Source organism: Electrona antarctica, assembly GCF_951216825.1.
Source record: "Electrona antarctica genome assembly, chromosome: 23".
Taxonomy (NCBI): domain Eukaryota; kingdom Metazoa; phylum Chordata; class Actinopteri; order Myctophiformes; family Myctophidae; genus Electrona; species Electrona antarctica.
The window spans coordinates 31723419-31742443 of record NC_136804.1 but is presented as its reverse complement, the minus strand read 5'-3'; the positions used below and the strand labels follow the sequence as shown (position 1 = coordinate 31742443).

At 43.1% G+C, this 19025-nt stretch overlaps 1 protein-coding gene across 1 annotated transcript in view; it reads left to right on the top strand.

Moving 5' to 3' along the window:
- cacna1c (calcium channel, voltage-dependent, L type, alpha 1C subunit) overlaps positions 1–6659 on the top strand; it is a gene marked incomplete at both ends in the record, with an annotated part of 77258 nt that extends 70599 nt beyond the window's left edge. The window contains 7 exons of the mRNA XM_079494847.1: positions 781–909; positions 1113–1231; positions 1716–1813; positions 2633–2729; positions 2957–3065; positions 5172–5343; positions 6294–6659. Of these exons, the coding sequence (XP_079350973.1) occupies positions 781–909; positions 1113–1231; positions 1716–1813; positions 2633–2729; positions 2957–3065; positions 5172–5343; positions 6294–6659 (1090 nt within the window). The remainder of the gene's footprint in view (positions 1–780; positions 910–1112; positions 1232–1715; positions 1814–2632; positions 2730–2956; positions 3066–5171; positions 5344–6293) is intronic.
- Positions 6660–19025: the final 12366 nt, after the last annotated feature.

Below are 19025 nucleotides of genomic sequence, written 5' to 3'. Positions count from 1 at the left end.
AGTATTAACCACTTAATCCCTGCCATCCCAATTTTGGGCATGACAAAATGGCAGGTCTACGAGTTCTCAACGTGTCGCCATGTGACACTTTGTGTGAACTTGCAGATTGTCTATTTCCGAAATAATTTAGATTGTTTTTTTTGTGGTTAAGTGGTTTAATTAAGCTTTACTTCTAAACTCTCTTCCATCTCTTTTCTTTCTTTTTTATCAACATGCGTTGCGTCATCCTCTTCCTCCTCTATTGCTAGTCGTCTAAAGTAAAATCCTCACTGTTCCACCCATAAGGGTGCGGTCACACGGAACTGTAATTCTGCCTATATGCGGGCGGATTCCGCCAATGCTTTTCAATGGGAACGAGAAAAAAGAAAAGCTCTGTTCCCATTGAAAAGCATCGGCAGAATCCGCCCTCATAGGCAGAATTAAACTTCGGTGTGACTGAAAAAGAGTCTGTTCCTAACACTCGATTTTTTTGCTGTTATTCTTTTTTCTTTTTTTTTTTTTAAGCACTCATCATGTTCTCTCTAGTTCATAACGTCTGTGTTTTGTATTCTCCTTCCTCTGTCCTTCTCGGTGTGGTAAGCAGTAAGACTTACTTAACAGTCTCGTATATTAATGACGCTTCTCTTCATGATTGTCTGTCTGTCTGTTGTCTGTCTGTCCAACTGTCTATCTATCTGTATGCCTGTTTGTGTATGTGTTTACTATATGTGTGTGTGCACGTGCGTGCGTGCGTGCATGTGTGCGTGCGTTGCGTGCGTGCGTGCGTTGCGTTGCGTGCAGCTCGGAATCAACTGACAGCCGGCTGCCAATCATCCGAAGGGGGGAGGGGTCAACAGAGGAGACGTATGACGAGAGCTTCAGCGATGACCGGGGTTACCATGACGACGACCACTCACTGTCCTCCGACATGTACTACTGCTCTCTCACGCACGCACGCACGGACGCACGCACACACGCACACGAGTACAGATACAGTATGCAGACAGAAAGATATCTATCTGACTGACACGTTCCCGTGTGTGTGTGTGTGTGTGTGTGTGTGTGTGCGTGTGCGTGTGCGTGTGCGTGTGTGTGTGTGTGTGTGTGCGTGCACGGGCATGGATGTGTGCCAGGCTGGTCTATCATGATGACAAGTGTAAACAACTCTCTCCGATGGAGGGAGGAGAAGAGGAGGAGAGGAGAGGAGGCTGGCAGTCTCCTAGGAGAGTGTTTCTCTGTCCTAGCACCCTGGGTGAGCGCACACACACACACACACACACACACACACACACACACACACACACACACACACACACACCACTACGAGGTTGCTGATGGCCGAGGAGGATGTTCAGACGTGTGTAAACTGAAGTCCAAAACTATATTTATTAGCCGATCTGTCATACTGAATACTTAAATAAATAAAGTGTCACGATGCAGACCACAGCTCTAAGAAACACGGTTGAAAAACAGTTTGCCTCTGCCAATCAGCAACACCTGCTGCTTGATTAGGGATGCATTACACACCCTGGCAGGTGACGTTGTCAAATTAGTAGGCTGCAAACAACAAGAAATCATGTTACTTCTTCTTTCTGTCTCTGTCTCTTGCTGTGTGTGTGTGTGTGTGTGTGTGTGTGTGTGTGTGTGTGTGTGTGTGTGTGTGTGTGTGTGTGTGTGTGTGTGTGTGTGTGTGTGTGTGTGTGTGTGTGTGTGTGTGTGTGTGTGCGTGCGATCAGGTCGGCGGTCGTCCTTCCATCTGGAGTGTTTAAGAAGACAGACGAGGGCAGACGTCTCTCAGAAGACGGCACTGCCATTACACCTGGTACATCACCAGGTAACACACACACGCACACACACACACGCACACACACACACGCACACGCCCTCCGCTGTTGGGGGATGTTCTCATGTGCCCAGCTGGCCGTGGTGATATACTTTATTGGACGACAGTTCTTGTGCCTCCCTACTACTAATGCATACCGCCTTTCTCCAAAGCGCTTCATAATGTAATGATAAATGGACTGCGTTTGCAATACATAACAGTGCCTTTCTCCAAAAATGCGCTGCAGAATGTATTTGACAGTCACACGTTCACACACACATTCACACACAGACATCGGAGGATAGTCCCCGATATCACGCAAGGCACCAACCAGCCTGCTCGTCGGGAGCTGGGGATTCAACCGGGAACCTTCCATTTTCCGAGACTCTAATATGCTAAGTTTTGCATTAGTAGTACATTCACCCACTCAAGGACACATTCACACACTAAACTAAACGGCAGAGGAAACCGCATGCAAGACAAGACACCAACTTGCTCATTGGGAGCAGGTAGTTCAGGCAGTTATTGATTACATAATGACAATAAGGAGACAAAAGGGAGACTACTTTATATCTGGAGCCATCAATATGACACTAATACATCTAATTTATCTAATCTAAAATCTAAGTGCGAGGCATAAGAGATTATTCATCAAAAAAGCTTGATATGTTAACGAGCCTCTCCTCTCTTCTGTCCTCTCCTGTCTCCTCTCCTGTCTCCTCTCCTCTCTTCTGTCCTCTCCTGTCTCCTCTCCCCTCCTGTCTCCTCTCCTCTCTCCTGTCTCCTCTCGCCTCCTGTCTCCTCTCCTTATCTCCTCTCCTCCTCATCCAGGCTCTAGCGGTAGCAGGGTTGAGTCCTCTGATGAGGAGGAGTCACTCCCCGACGCTGTTCAGTCGACTCTGCTCCACTCCTCCCACGAGTCCTACAGGTGAGAGACGTCAGATTGATTCACTTCAACACCAATTCAACCAATATTCTGGCCAGGAAGAGACGTTTTGAGCCGCGTTCTGACCTTGTACATGGACTTTCTTCTTCTTCTTCTTCTTCTTCTTCTTCTTCTTCTTCTCGCTATTTTTTGTATTATTTTTTTTTTTACAAATGTTGCCAGTATTTTGCCTAACGTTGGATGCATGATAACTGTTATTGTTGTTCCAGGGCATGGCGGTCATGCCTCTTACCAGCGTGTGCCCTCCCTGAGGCTAGAGGGCACCACCTCCCACGAAAAGCTCAACAGTAGCCTGCCCTCCGTCAACTGTGGGCCTTGGTGAGGAGACACCATTTACTGTACATTGTGTACATGACGGAATGTGTGCAGGCATGACATCGTCATAATGACATCACAACTCATTGGACCTTATTTATCAAACGTGTGCAGTCCAAATAAATGGGTGTACGATCATCTCAACACAATCTTAGGCATTTATCAATCTGTTGTCAATTTGGCGTGAGCCAACAGGTCTCAGTTCGTCAATAGGCAAAAATTACGAAATTGAAAAGAAGGGAGTGACTTGCCCAGGCGGTGGCGTAACCGTCTGGGCACCCGACTGGTAATCCAGTCGCAGTGTGCCGCGGGTTCGACTCCCGAGCCCGACACGGCCTTTACTGCATGTCTTCCCCCATCTCTCTCCCGTTTGCTGTCAGCCTACTGTCTGTCCCTTCAAAAAAACCAATAAAAGGCGTAAGCCGCAAAAAAAATATCTTTAAAAAAAAAGAAAAGAAGGGAGTGACTTGAACTGTGCCAGCGCAGTTGTTCTTAACGTTTATTTTAATTTTAATTGTATTTATTTTTTTCTGTATCTCAGCGGGAGATTGGGGATCCTGTACAGCAGTCACCATCTGTCACTTCCTGACTTGCATACTTTATTTAATAGAACTGGAAATACGAGTGAAATAGGACCCTGGCCAGACAGATGTGTATATAGCAAAGTGAGAAAAAGACAAACTTAGCGAATCAGGCTGGATTCCAGGCTCGCCTTTCCAGGCTATCTTTCTTAAAGCAGTTGCATGGGGGCGGGGGGGATGCACGACTCCTTCATTTTTTTGGAAGACAGCATGGAGCGTGAAAATAACATTCAGAACGTCGGCTAAGGCTATTCCAATCATGGCCAAACATCAGGACAGTTTGACAACTACGGGAAACACAACGCATGATGTTATTATCAGATATATATGGGCTCCATTTTAGTCACCGCTAAACCCCTTATCCCTAAACTTCTTTGCCTTTTTTTTTTTTACTATTTTGAAAAACATTTTTGAATAGTTCAACTAGCCAATCTACATTGACACGTTGTGAGCTTGTAGACTGGCCATTTTAACTACCAAAAATGTTTTGCAAAGAAGTTTATAACAATGCTTAAAACACCAAAAGGGGTTCCCGCCCAAAATGGTTTAAGGTTATTGTAGCAGTCAATTTATATTGGGGGTCGGGAGGGGGCGGGGCGGGGGTCCCGAGACATTGCCAAAGCATTTCCGGGGGTCCCCGGCCCAAAACGTTGAGAACCCCTGTCATAGCTAATCCAACCGATGGATTGCGCATTTTCATTGACATCAAACGAGAGAACAATATTCTGATTTTTATTTTATTTTTTGGGGGGTTGGCCTCTCCTTCTGCACCATACTCCTTGCTGTTGGCGCATGTGCGTTGGCGTTCACTTCCCTGTTTACGGCTCAGAAAGAATGCCTCGTATCTCCTAATCCAGGGCGCTCTCCGTGGTTTTGACCAGATGGATATACTAAGCTCTTCATTTCTGACTTCAACATGCCTCTCGTTCAAAATATGAACGCGAGGGATTATTCAGCGACTTTATCGTAATCATAGCGAGGTAAGCAAACAACATTATCACTCCCGGTTTTTGTACGGAACGGAAGTGGGGGGTTTTCAGAGTAAAAGCAGCCATATCTGCGCGGCGGCACCACGAGCTGCTATTTTGAAAGAAATCCCGGCACCCATTATTATGTTACGGTCCGTAAGAACTTGGCTCGAACACCATACCATCATAACTCAACACAAGGTAGATCAAAAGTTTACAAAAGGTTGATTTAAAATGTGCGACATTTTCGTGTTTTTCTGTGTTTTTATCATCTTTTTAACCTAAATTTAACAAAATCAACAGCCAATGAAGGGCACCAGGAGCCCTTTTCAGGGCGTCAAACCTAGTACCTTACGGTCTAATTTCCCCGAAGGGCCCCTGAGACCCAAGGGCCCCTGGGCCACGGCCCCACTGGCCCAATGGCTAATTTGTCCCTGGCTGGGCCCCTCAGAAGAGAATTTTTTTTATGTATTATTATTTTATTGTTTTTACGCTGTGTTCATTGTACCCTCTAACTAACCGGTTGAACTTTTGCATGAACTTCATTGTTCCTACTGTAGGTACGGCGACAGTCAAGAGAGCAGTCGGGTGCCGAGCCCTTGCCCCACCCCCACCCCCAGAGTGTCCAATCAGAGAGCTCAGCGGCCGGTGTCACTCACGGTACCCTCCCTGCTAAGGGACGCTAGTGCCACTTTACTGTCACACGGCAGCGCAGGGAGTCTGGTGGAAGCTGTAAGTGTGTGTGTGTGTGTGTGTGTGCGTGTGCGTGTGCGTGTGCGTGTGCGTGCGTGCGTGCGTGCGTGCGTGTGTGTGAGAGAGAGAGAGAGAGAGAGTCCATGTAAAACAGAGATATACTGTATAAAATTACTACAAATAGTATTGCTGGTAAGTGTAAGTGATAGTGCTTCAGAGCAGGGGTGCTCGGGGGGGGGGGGGGGGGGGGGGGTTATAGCTAAGCCCCGGCCTCTCCCACTTAGACACTCCCACTTGGACACTTTCCAGCCGGGCTCATTCATTCCAATGTCATGGATTTTACACATTAAATACTGGTTCATTTTTGAACCAGACCTTCAAAATCTCTTCCAAATCCGTCAACAAGGCCTGCCGTATGCACTGGAATTTATTTTTTTAAACAACTTTTTATCATATAGGAAAACTATTGGTGGAGAGGTTTGTCTAACCCATGTTATGCTTAGCTGTGATTGGACCATAGCAGTTTGGGGAGGGGCTTTGCTATAGGTCAATTGCCCATATTGGCTGCATTGAATGGTCTTGATAAGAGCATACTGTTGATTATAGGTTGATAGCCTAGCCCCCTTAGATAGCACTTTACGTAGACTTAGATAGTATTTTAAACAGACTTATAGCTTGTTACATAGACAGCACTAGAATTGCATTTTTATGTAGTCATAGCACTTTATAGAACACATGTATAACATATAATATAGTATAGTATGTATAGTTTACATAGATACTCCACTGTTACGTTCTTAGTTTACGCTTGAGTCATGATAACTACTTTTTATATATGTGATGTATGCCATGCTTTTGTTATTTGTTTTGTTACTGCTTAATGTAAATCGCTCTGGATTAAGAGCGTCTGCTAAATGCCTAAATTGTAAATTGTAACATTCGAAGCGGGTGCTCTCTCTCTCTCTCTCTCTCTCTCTCTCTCTCCCCAGGTGCTGATATCGGAGGGTCTGGGTCATTTTGCGGCCGACCCCTCCTTCATCGAGGTGACGAAGGTGGAGCTGGCGGACGCGTGCGACATGACCATCGAGGAGATGGAGCAAGCCGCCGACAACATCCTCAACGGGAGCGCCAACGCGCCTCCCCACCAAGGCCTCGCCCCCTCCACCTCCCCCTCCTCGCTGGAGGAGATGGAGGTGCTGCTGGGGGGAGGGGCGGCGGCAGAGGAGGAGGAAGAGGAGGAGGAGAGAGGGAGCGAGGAGGGACAACACAGAAGCCCGCCTGTGATTGGAGGAGGGGGGCAGAGGAACAGCGGCCTATTGGACGACGACAACATTGAGTGCGTCACCAGTCTGTAGTAGTTCCCCCCCCCCCCCCTTCTGACATCACCAGAGGGTGACTTAACACTCAGAGGTATACCGGGTCACGCTGCCGTGGCTGAACGTGTCTGCCCAACCACCCACACACACACACACACACACACACACACACACACACACACACACAGACACCCGTCTCCCTCTATGCCTGATCGATGCTGATAGGACAACGGTGGCCATGGCGACACAAACTCAAACAGATGACCTGCTTTCTGATGATTTCATCGGATTCGTTTTCAGAATGATTGACTTTGTGACTGAATGTTTTTTGCAGTTCATGTAGTTCTCTATAGCGTACAGTAGAGTGTGCTATATGAGTGTGTGTGTGCGTGTGTGCGTGCGTGCGTGCGCATGTGTGCGTCTCTAAAGTGCCTCACAGTTTTAGCGTGTCGTCTATAGCGAGAGGAGAACAGAGTAGGAGAAACAAGCAAAAAAAAACGAACACACAGGAAAAGACAAAGTTTAAAAGAAAGGGAAAGACAGAGACAGGAAGTGAACGTACTAAACGCTTGAATTCGACACCGTGTGTTTGTTGTTTTCATTTCCTGTTTTGTTACTGTATGCCTGGCCACCGGGCAGCCATTTTGGGGGACGGCAGACTAGCTTTTGGGGGCAGATGAGATGGGGCAGCGATGAGATGGCCACACCCATTCTGAGGTCAAAGGTCGAGGTCTACCTGGTTATAGCTTCTGAAGATGCGCTGTATTAAGTATAAACAAAGGGATTGGAATCCTCTTCCAACGCTGGGAACCTTGGAGCATAGCGCTGCCAGCCTGAGAGGGGGGGGGGGGGGGGGACTGGTTAGGCTGACGGACCGCCCCCCCGCCGACCAGCCAAAAAGGGGGGGGGATCCGCTTGAGGAACGGACCAGCTGCTGTGGGGCCGGTGTCTTCAAACAGGAAGTATACGCCAAGCTGTCCATATACCAGCCAGCCAGGACGGCGATGAAGATGGAACTAGCCCCGCCTCTAACCAACCTCCTCTCCACTTAGCTCCTCCCATCAGAAATGGGAGGAGCTAACCTGCGGGGCTAACCTGACACGGCGTGCGCTAAGGTTTTTTTTTTGTTGTTGCTTTCCACGCCTCGTACCCCGCGATGCTCCCTCCTTCCTCTATCCGCTCCTCTCTGGGTACAACGATAACGTCTGGAGTTTGTCTCAAATGGAACTATATGCCTCCCGGTTCGACGAGAGAGGTTCAGAGAGCGTGGCGTATAAACGAAGGATTGTGATAGAAAGCAGTGGTGGAAAGTAACTAAGTACTTTTACTTAAGTAATGTACTTAAGTACAATGTTGAGGTATTTGTACTTTACTTGAGTATTTCCAATTTCCAGTACTTTTACTTCTATACTCCACTACATCTCGGAGGCAAAATTTGTACTTTTACTTCACTACAATTATTTGAAAACTTTAGTTACTAGTTACTTTGCCGATTTAAATTTTGATTAGAAAACATACATTAACCACTTCGACCGTATACCTTTTGGCCATTTGAAAATAGCCGATCTACAAGCTCACAATGCGTCGCAACGTGAATTGCAGTATTGGCACTTTTACTTAAGTAAAACAATTGAGTACTTTTTCCACCACTGAAAGGATATAAACATGACTCTGGGCGTCCGTCCGTCCGTCAAATCCGTCTGCAGGGGACTTATCTGTCAATCGACCTCACTTCCTACTCCGAGACCCCGCCTCTTCCTCCCTGCGTGGAACAACCTCCCTCGCTCTCCCTTCTACAGACCACACCCACTATGTATTTATCAGATTTGGTATTGTGCAAAAACTGGCTAGCCATGACTATTTTGATCTGATTTTTATATTCATGATGTTATTGGTTTTAAATTATCCTTGGTTTGTTTGCACAATCGGGGTGCTGGTTATAACGACAGTGTATTCTTCTTTTTTTTCCTCTCTCTCTCTCTCTCTTTTTTTTTTTTTTTTTTGCTTTCAATTTATTTTAGGAGAAATTTTAAGACGTTTTAAGTATTGAAGCCTGTGATGAACAGAGCCTAGTGTTTCTGTACTTCTATATGTGCACGTGTTGCTGCATTTTAGTACAGGGCGTGTGTGTGTGTGTGTGCGTGCGTGCGTGTGCGTGTGAGTGAGATAGAGGGTATCTAAAAAAGGGGGTCTCTCTTATCAGTATGCACCTTTTACAGAATTATCTATTTATTTATTTATTTTTTCCCAGATGAGAAAAAAACAATTGTGTGTGCGAATGTTTGTAACTGAGAGCGCGCGGTGACAATATGTAATCTACGAAGCAGATTCTAAAAAGCCTACTCTGTACATTTAAGGTAGCATATTAAATAAGTATGGCGTTGTATGTGTGTGTGCGCGCGTGCGTTGTGTGATAACCGGGCCTCCTTTTACACAGGGTTACCATGGACAGGCATGCTTCCAAAGCTTTGGTGTTTTTTTTGTTTTTATTTTCCTCCACATAATGGCCAAGCTGCAACGTAAAAACAAAAGCCAAAAAAAAGAAATAAATAAAAATACATATAAAACTTAACAAACAAACCACAGTATCTTGAAAAGTCGCACAGCACCAACACACCCGGCTTTTTGTTTTACCTGCATTTATTAAAGTTTAGGGTTAAGTACAACATCTCCACTGAGGTGAACCTGAGGTTTAAGTAGCTATACAGTCGAATTTTATTTTAAGGTTACAAATCAACAAGCAATGGCCTTGTAGCTCAGCCCGAAGGACAACCGTTGCTGTTCTTCTCCATGGAAAGATGATTGTAGACGGTAGAACTCATGAGGTCATAGCGCCACACTTACTCCTACAGTCAAATGGTTCTCAGTGTGGGGTCCCGGCCTGATTGATACTCGACCCTTACATGTCCAAATGGACCTGTAAGGGACCTGTAATGGACCTGTAAGGGTCCACTCTCAGAGTTATGTGCATCCGTGGTCTTATGCCTGCCAAAATGGGGGTCCTTGACATTAAAAAAAAAGGTTTAGAATCACTGACCTCGTGGGCAGAATGGAGGCCAATGCTTAGACAGATGACACTTTGGACACACGGCTTATCTCACAATTATTTGACAGGGTCAGATGTCAAATGACCTAATAGCGCTGCTAGACTGTCTGACACTACAGGACTTCCAACACAAATATTTTCCTCTATGAGCTCTGATCTCATATTATGATTTATTCACATTTGGAGCTTATACAGTACGTGTAAGGATTTAGTGTGAGATTGTTTGGTTCGGTGGCGATGCAGACAGAGAGCTCTGAGCTCTGCCCTTCTTCTGTGGTCCCAGTGCTTAAAGAAGTCGTTCTTTAAGTGGAAGGTTCCTCGGTTCTTTTTAGACGATCTACTACAAGCTGATGAGACAACGCATTGCGTTGGGATGCGAGGGTTCATGTGTGGTTAATAATACTGAACTATACAGGGGGTTCAGAGCCTAGACCTAGAGGGTCATAGTAGTACAGCATATCGTCTAAATACGGTATACAGGGGGTTCAGAGCCTAGACCTAGAGGGTCATAGTAGTACAGCATATCGTCTAAATACGGTATACAGGGGGTTCAGAGCCTAGACCTAGAGGGTCATCATAGTAGTACAGTATATCGTCGCTGTCGCGTGGAAACCTCATAATGTGCAAAACTGTTACTTTTCAGTATTCAAATTAAAAAAAAGAAGCCAAAGTTGCAGATTAAACGAGCTCAAAACATGTGGCTTCCCCACGCGTTTCCAGCTTGTGGATCTGCTACGTTTGAAGCTTTTGTGTGACGCTGTAGTATGATCAAGTAGGCGGGCGTTAATTTGCGGGGAGAAAATAAAAAAGTCCCACAAAAAGTTAGAATATGCCCGACAGCAACAATATACTACACACTCTGTAAGTCTAGCAGTTTGTAAACAGTATAGTATGACACCATGTTCACGTGACGAACACCTCCACTATACTGCCGCTATAGCACTCCTGAAAGCTCTTCTGTACTTGGAAATCCACCTTTAGCCCATTTTGACCTGAGATCAGATTCTAAAAATGTCTAAATCCTGACAGTTTTCTGAAAAAGCTATGTTTCTATGTCAGTCGTTCTTCGACTTTTCAAAAATAGCAGACCTACAAGCTTGTAGATCTGCTATTTTTCAATAACTAAAGCATAACATAATGCTAACACTAAAAGGGGTTCCCGCCCAAAATGGGTTAACTCAACTCTGTTTATATATATATATATATATATATATATATATATATATATATATATACGTTTTATAATTGCGAGATAACAACATTCTGTGTTTTGGAAAAGGAATGACGGCAAACCACCAACATTGAAGCAGAACTATTTAAATACGTATTTTTACATTGTCATGTTGTAGACACTTTTTCTGTTGAAGATACATCATATTCTTCAAGATTGTGCAATGAAGTGTGAACTTATAGCTTTAAAATATAATTCATGTTAATGAGCCAGCACTAAAACACATCACACCTCAACAAGTATAGAAGGATCATTATGACTTCTACATTCGAATTAATGATTTCCATTTGAAGGTAGATAAACTACAAGGAATTCTAAACAAAAAATATTATTGTATGACATACTTTTGCCACCCAGAAATAAAGTATTAACATTTTTAAAGGGGAGGACCATTGTTGATATTTTCTCAAACGACACTCAACACTGTAAGGATTATTTTCCTCTTTCAGTTACCATTCACGTCAGATCAAATCGTGTCGCATCACATTGTAGATCGACTATTTTTGGCGTGCGACACCAGAGTCCAATGGAGTATTTAAGCAGTGCACTGTGTATACTCATATAGTAGTAACTCATTTTAAAGCAGCAGGCATCTCACTTTCTGAAGTAACGTCTTTTCCCTCCAGCTCTAGACATCATGTACTTAAGAATGCCCTTTAGCTCAGATTTAGTAAATCTATACCTATATATATATATATATATATATATATATATATATATATATATAAATGCCCATGCAGCAGAGGGAGTTTTGTTTGAGAAATGGAATAGGAAACAGGTGTAAAACCCAAATTTTTGGGAATAATCCCAGACTTTTGGGAATATTAACCGCTGAACTGGCTTATAAAGTGAAACACTGACCAGCTATATGACTATTCCATATTTCATAACATGGATATATTATATGAATAAAAGTAGGCTTTTTGTAGGGGGAAAGGAGTCTAAGTGAAAATGGTAGGCCTACCTTTGAGCAGCCTGTAGCAAGATGCAAAGATAACCAAACAAATGATAATACAATTCAAACAATGATTACAAGTTGAAGTGAGGATCGCACGCACGCACGCACGCACGCACGCACGCACGCACGCACGCACACACACACACACACACACTGCAGCAAGTGTATCCCACAGCTGTGCTGTCTGTGAAACTTGGTTTGGATAGAATTATGCTGATCACATTTGGAAGCTTATAGGCACTCTTATGTGGAGAGTAAAAGCATTGCAGTTTCCCTATGCTCTCGCCTGCCTGCCCGGATGTCTGCACTGCACTCCTAGAAGGTTCATATTGTCACTGGATGTCTGCACTGCACTCTAGGTTCATTGTCATTGGATGTCTGCACTCCAGGTTCATTGTCACTGGATGTCTGCACTGCACTCCACGTTCATTGTCACTGGATGTCTGCACTGCACTCCAGGTTCATTGTCACTGGATGTCTGCACTGCACTCCTAAAAGGTTCATATTGTCACTAGATGTCTGCACTCCTAAAAGGTTCATTGCACTCACCAGTGTTGGAAAAAGTATTCACAAGTAAAATGACCGTACTAAAAATGTCTTTGTCTTGAAACCTGTAGATTGGCTATTTTTGAATTGATGCGTTAATTGGTTAATGTTTATTTTTATTTATTTTTATCATAATATGAATCCACAAAGTAACTTGTAAGTGAAACTTGTAGTGGAGTAAAAAGTACACTATTGGCATCTGAGATATAATGGAGTAGAAGAAGAAATGGAAACAAATACAAGTAAAAGTACCTAAGTAAATGTACTTGGTTATACCTTCCACCACTACTAAGCTGTCCAATCAGCAGCTAGTTAGAGCAGGGAAAGCAGGTGAGTGCATTTAACTTGCGGAAGAAGAGGAAGTTGCAGACCACCGCCATGTTTCCATCAGAGTTTGGAAGCACTCGTTTTCAGTAAAGCAATGTCCTGCTGCCTCTTGTATTAATGTGCTAATTCAAAACAGGTGGTACGCAGGGCAGTTGAGTGATATCTAACGAGCGCTTCCAAACTCCAGCACTTAGAAAAAGAATCACCTGCAAGGACACAAAGTAGCTCATAACATGTATACAGTGGATTTTTATGAAACAAACACTTTGAGGATAGAAAGAGAATAATTCAAGCTTTCCGTACAGCTGCAATGTTGGTGAGTTTGACGTTGTTTAATACAATTAGATAGGACTTTTCTGTTTGAATGAATGGGCTGTCTATGGGAAGTTGCACCTAGGTAGCACCTTGCTATTAACTTATATGGTAAGACGGCCGCGGTCTGCATATGGAGAATAGCACGGCAGGCAGGCGGTGACAGAAGCATGTTGCAGTGAAACTGGGCGTGCCCGCTGCATCCCACATATGCAAAAACAATGCAATAACTTGGACAGGAAGGATGCAAACATAATGGTAAATAACTGTGGAGGAGATCAGAGCAGAAGTGGCGATGTTCTAGATCAGTGGTTTTCATCCAGTGGTCCGGGGAGCACCGGTGCTCCTTGAGGGGGTTCCAGGTGGTCCCCAGCTAAATGATGGAGTGTTGGTATAACCAAAGATCTTTAACTCTTGAGAGTGTGAAATGAAACCAAATGGACCCTTACAGGTCCATCCTACCTAATGCTGCTGGGTTTCTATCCTACCAGGACCTCTAGTATTGCTGGTTTTATACAGTATCCATACCTGCAGGACCTCCAGTATTGTAGATTTTCGGTCATACCAGAACACCAATACTGGTGGTTTCATATCCTATCCTATCCTATCAGAATCCCTACTATTGCTGGTTTTATACAGTATCTTACCTGCAGGACCTCCACTATTGTAGATTTTCGGTCATACCAGAACACCAATACTGGTGGTTTCATATCCTATCCTATCAGAATCCCTACTATTGCTGGTTTACTATCATATCAGTATGGAATGATTTGTGTTGATTGGAGCAAATGAGCTGATTATCGGGTGACCAATGCAGCTACTTACTGCTGGTTTTCTATCCTACGAGAACCCACAGTACTGCCGATATTAAGCCATTAGTGTTTAGCGAGCAGAATTGGGAACCATTATGTCAAGAACTATATACAGTCCAGTTAAATAGTACAAAGGCAAGAGTGTACCCAATATGTTCTTCATATTAAACACAAGTGAGGCTTATTCAGTGAACGGTGAGCAGACCCAAATAAATGTAGCTGGTTGTCTCGCGTGGCTATAACTTTAACCCGGACCAGAGCAGTCCAGTGGTGTTTCATATTAGCCTGGCTAATAAGCCAGACTCAAATCACACTGTCGTGTGGTATTTGAGTCTGGAGATGCTGTGTATGGATCTTGTTTCCTGGGGGGCGGGTTCAAACATTTTCTTTGACGCAATTGGTCAGAGCTACTGTCAGTCAAAGGTCTCAAGCATTGAACGTCACTGTACCAAAGCCTGCCCATATTGCATACCGTGTCCCGATTGGCCACACCAGTTCTCTGGTGTAGGAAATGGGCGTACAATTGAGCCTCTCCAGACCGTAATCCGCCGGCAGGCAATTTTTTTTTGCCAACGGCTGATTCGGTCTGGCTTATTAGCCAGGCTAGTTTCATATGGCTTCAGTCCTACACTGGAAGTGGGCTAGTATGTTTCATTATAGTGTGAACATCCTGTGTTTACAGGTCAGTCTGGATTCCCAATGTCACGCTGACAAGTGACAACGTGTAGTTGCCTGTGGGAAACAAAAACAATGCATCTAGAGGAGGCACGGGTGAAACAGGTTATTTCAGATGACAGGGTGAGGATTTATGAATGTTATGGAAGAGTTATGGATTGTGGCGGTTTCGTACATTCTTTGTTTCGTTGTGTTTGTTTTGCAGAAGGGTTTTCAGACGGTAAAATTGTGTATCCAAGTTACTGATGATGTTTTATGTGCATGGGTGTCTCTCCAGGGGTATACTATTGATCGTACATAAGTTATTGTATCTTGTCTCACCTCTAGCCAATGATTGTATATTATATAGGAATATATACACACACACACACGCACGCACGCACACACAGTATTTAATCCACAGAATGCTGCGGTTATGAAAGACAGAATGGAATGTATTTAGTGAGATGAAATCTTGATTATGAAGATATAGTATGGTTACGAATTATTATTATCCAGCTTCAATTACTTTGTCGCGCTTTGCAAGTGTTACATGAGATATTCTTGGAAACAAAATGGTATGTAAGTTATATTGATATTTACTGAGGAAATGAAACTGCATTTCTGTTGCTGACATTAGAGCATTCCATAAATACAGCCCTTAAAAATAACTATTTGACTAAATGCTTTCAACTCCAGGTCAGTATAGGTTATAACTTGGCTAGCCAAAGCATAGCTGTATAGAACCAATCATAGAATGGATACTTGCCACTGTTGTGGCATTTTAATGCTCAGTGGTGCAGGAAATGGCTGGAATGTTGGTTATGTTTATCACTGGTTTAATGAATAATCATTGTTTACCTGTTCTTCTTTTGCTTTTTTTTTGTGCACCTTACATTTAGTCGTAAAGTTGACCAATTAAATACCGTAGTAATGTTGATTGTTAATAAGCAATGTTTGATGATGTCCTTGTTAATGTCCATTATTTATTCTGCTTTTGTGACACCGGGGGTCAGTTAGAGGCACAGCTACGAGGGAAATGTAGTTGTTTCCTCTACTTGCCACTATATCACTGCTGTTTTCAAATATTCCCCCGACTCGTTAGTTAATTGACCAGACATTGGTTACAGCAGAATTTCTGTTCTGTTTTTGGGGGAACAAATTCGATAAAGCAGCCAACAAGAATGAACTACCCTCAAGACTTAGTAAACTGGACATTTTTTTTCCATTTCTTCGACAAAAATGGCCGATCTTCACTTTGCCATTTGATCCAAACAGAATCAGATAGTTCTGTTACTGTATGCGGTCGTATAGTTCTAACATGCTTTAGTGAAACCTGCAGTTGAGAGGAATTGAAGGACAAACTAGTAAACTCCCTGGTGTAGATTAAATGTGTTATTTGTAGCTCTGAGACACATGCCTTCCTTGCGTGTGTGTGTGCGTGCGTCCGTGCGTGTGTGTGTGTGTGTGTGTGTGTGTGTGCGCACACGTGTGTGTGCGCGCGCACCTCTGCACAACACTGTTTTTGGCACTATTATACATATCTAACAAAATAAACTCTGGTTTATCAAGGACTAGATCTCTCTATGCTTAAAAGATAATATGTAGCTTTTATTTATTTATTTTCTTCCAGAGAAGGATTTAGATGACTTGAAACATCCTTTTTTAGATAATTTCCAGATGCAGATATAAAGTAAGTCATATAGTTGAGTAGTCGTGTACATTTAGAGACCCAGGTCAGTTTTATAAGGCTGCGCTCATTCATCATAATTGCATAAAGGTATAATCTATGTATTTTTTATCAATTATATTATTTGTACGATATATTATGTAGAATTGATTGACTTTGGGGTGTATTCTTAACCCCCACAAATAGTTTGACAGACTATACAGAGAGAATCCCTTTCAGTTTCCCCGCCATATCTACCATAGAGCAACATTATTATATATTCTTGTAAGCCAAATACTTTATTGATCACTTGATCCTGACACACATATTTTAATATATAGATTTTATTTTTTTCTAGGCACAATTGACATAATATTGTATTAGTAAAGATTTTGAATTCCCTTAATTTGGTTTGCTTGGAAGAAACAGTGTTGTCGGTTATACTTATTCCCTATATCGTCGTTGACGGATGGAAAATGGAGATAATGGAGATGACATATACATGTTCAAAATGTTTTGTATCTGAGATAACCTAATATAGAAACTATCTAATCTCATAAAATTATAAATGGAAAAGTGGTGCATGGATGGAGGTGTGATCTTAGGGAGTATTTTATTTCAACAAAATTAATATCATAAAGAAAGGAGGTGAGTTTGGTTGCGAGTTGACTGGAACTCGATTTAGGAAACAATTTGAGGAAGGGTATAGCGTTGGTTTTGACCAATATTGAAATGTTACTTTAAGTTTAGAATGCATTATAGATAGGATTCCTTTTGGTTTGGGCATTTGTCTGTGATTTCTGCCTGTACATAAAGTGTAGACTGAGGACTAAACTTTTATAAGATTAGATTAGTCTGATCGATTGGATTTAATAATATAACTTAAGATCAAGTTCATACCGGGATGTAAGAGAAGCGTAACGGTATAGAGCAGAGGAAAGACTTTTATCAAGATACACGTCAAACAGAAAACTGATCAGTTTCTGTAGATGCATGTATAGTAATGAAGATTTGTCGTCATTCACACATGCAGTGCAGTATTCCATCCTCATAGTCGAGTCTCCATTTGGGTTACATTTATAGTCTTTGTGATGCATTATGGGGATTCTGACTGTGTCAGACCCACACATTTATTTCACTGAAGTTCTGGTGTGACAGTTAATGTCAGAGGTTTTGCAAGAGGCTTGGATATTTGCACAGAAAAACCATGCATGACGTTGCAGTAGCTTAATTACCACCTATATGAGCTGTTAGTGCTACGGAAGCATGCAGTGTCCTGACCCCTGCATGGGCCGCTGGCTAGAGCTGCTCACTGGAGACACGAGCTGGTACACGGTTACAATTAAAGTGTTAATCTCTAACCACTGAAGCCCTAAACCTTCCGTAAATGATAAATTCTCCGATGATATTTTACACTTCATCAGACGACGATGGTGAAGCGCACATAATCTGACACATGCACATACAGTCAAGTTGAGTATAGTTAGGAATGTAAGTAAGTCATTCAGAGAGGCTTATTGTCGGTGTCAGCCAGGGCCGGTGCGGGACTCTATCCTCGTTTCACAATGCGCTAGTCGCTAGACCCCCTGGGTCACAATGCGCTAGTCACTAGACCCCCTGGGAGATGGAGTCTATCCTCGTTTAACAATGCGCTAGTCGCTAGACCCCCTGGGAGATGGATTGTTGAGGTGGAGCACAACACCTACCATTAGCTCCCAGTACTTACCGCGGTAACGGGACAACTCGCCACCTTTTCTGTTTCCCTCCCGGAATCTTCCCCAGTGAGGGGTGGGAGAGGCTGGACGGCAGACAGCTGGACTTTGAATATCTCTATATAAACTTTCACGACAGCAGAACAGCCTAAGTACAAATATAATTTATGAAAAGGCTACTACAGTGAAGTCGGTTCACGGAAGTTGTTGTAGGCTATGTGGGGATTATCTGACGAGGTACCATTTGAGTGGGCAAAACCTTACATTATACTAAATTGTTTATAGGGTCAATATAAGTAAAATGATAATGCCTTTCAGAATATTAACTGCCAATAGTATATTACAAGTTATCCCTCTCACTGGGGAAAATTCCAGGAGGAAAAACGGGCAAGCCACACAACTTCAAGCCGTGCTCCTCATAATATTTAGGAAATAATTGCCCTTTTTAACAACTCTCCCCCTGGTGTCCCAATTTTGGCATTGACATTTTCAACATTCAAAGTTTTCAAAACTAGCAAATCTTCAAGCTCACAACGTGTCGCGGTGCAACGCCTTGTGAGCTTGTAGGTCTGCTAGTTTTGAATCTTATTTTTTTTATTCCTCCTCTGAAGTCACTGTTGTATTTCAAGGGGAGGTGAGCCCAGAAATGAAGCACATCATTATTATTTAACTGCCTGTCCAGTATCTTCAAGTCAAACACCCGGCCATTGTGTCCCGGCAGCCTCTCCATTGTGAGACATTCAGAATGACTGTTTGTTTTTGTCATAACGTCACACATTTCCCATTCATTCTTTTGTCACGATGCGACGTAACAAACCCTCGGCGGAGATCCCGTTTTATTAGCTATAGACATATTTTAACCACTTTCAGACCTACAGTATGACATCCCTATTTTGGGCATGTCATTATAGGTGGAATTTAAAAACAAAATAGCAATTCTAGGTCAGGTATTTTTGCTACTTTTGTGCAACACTGTCATACAGAAACGTATCAAATATGGTATTTATTTATTAAAAACAATACATCATGAAATAGGCTATGGAGATGCAAGGTTTCTGTCGAAACAGCGACAATATGCAGTAAGCCGATACTATGGAGCATTTTAGTTGGCTTATACGAGTTAACAGCAGAGCCATTT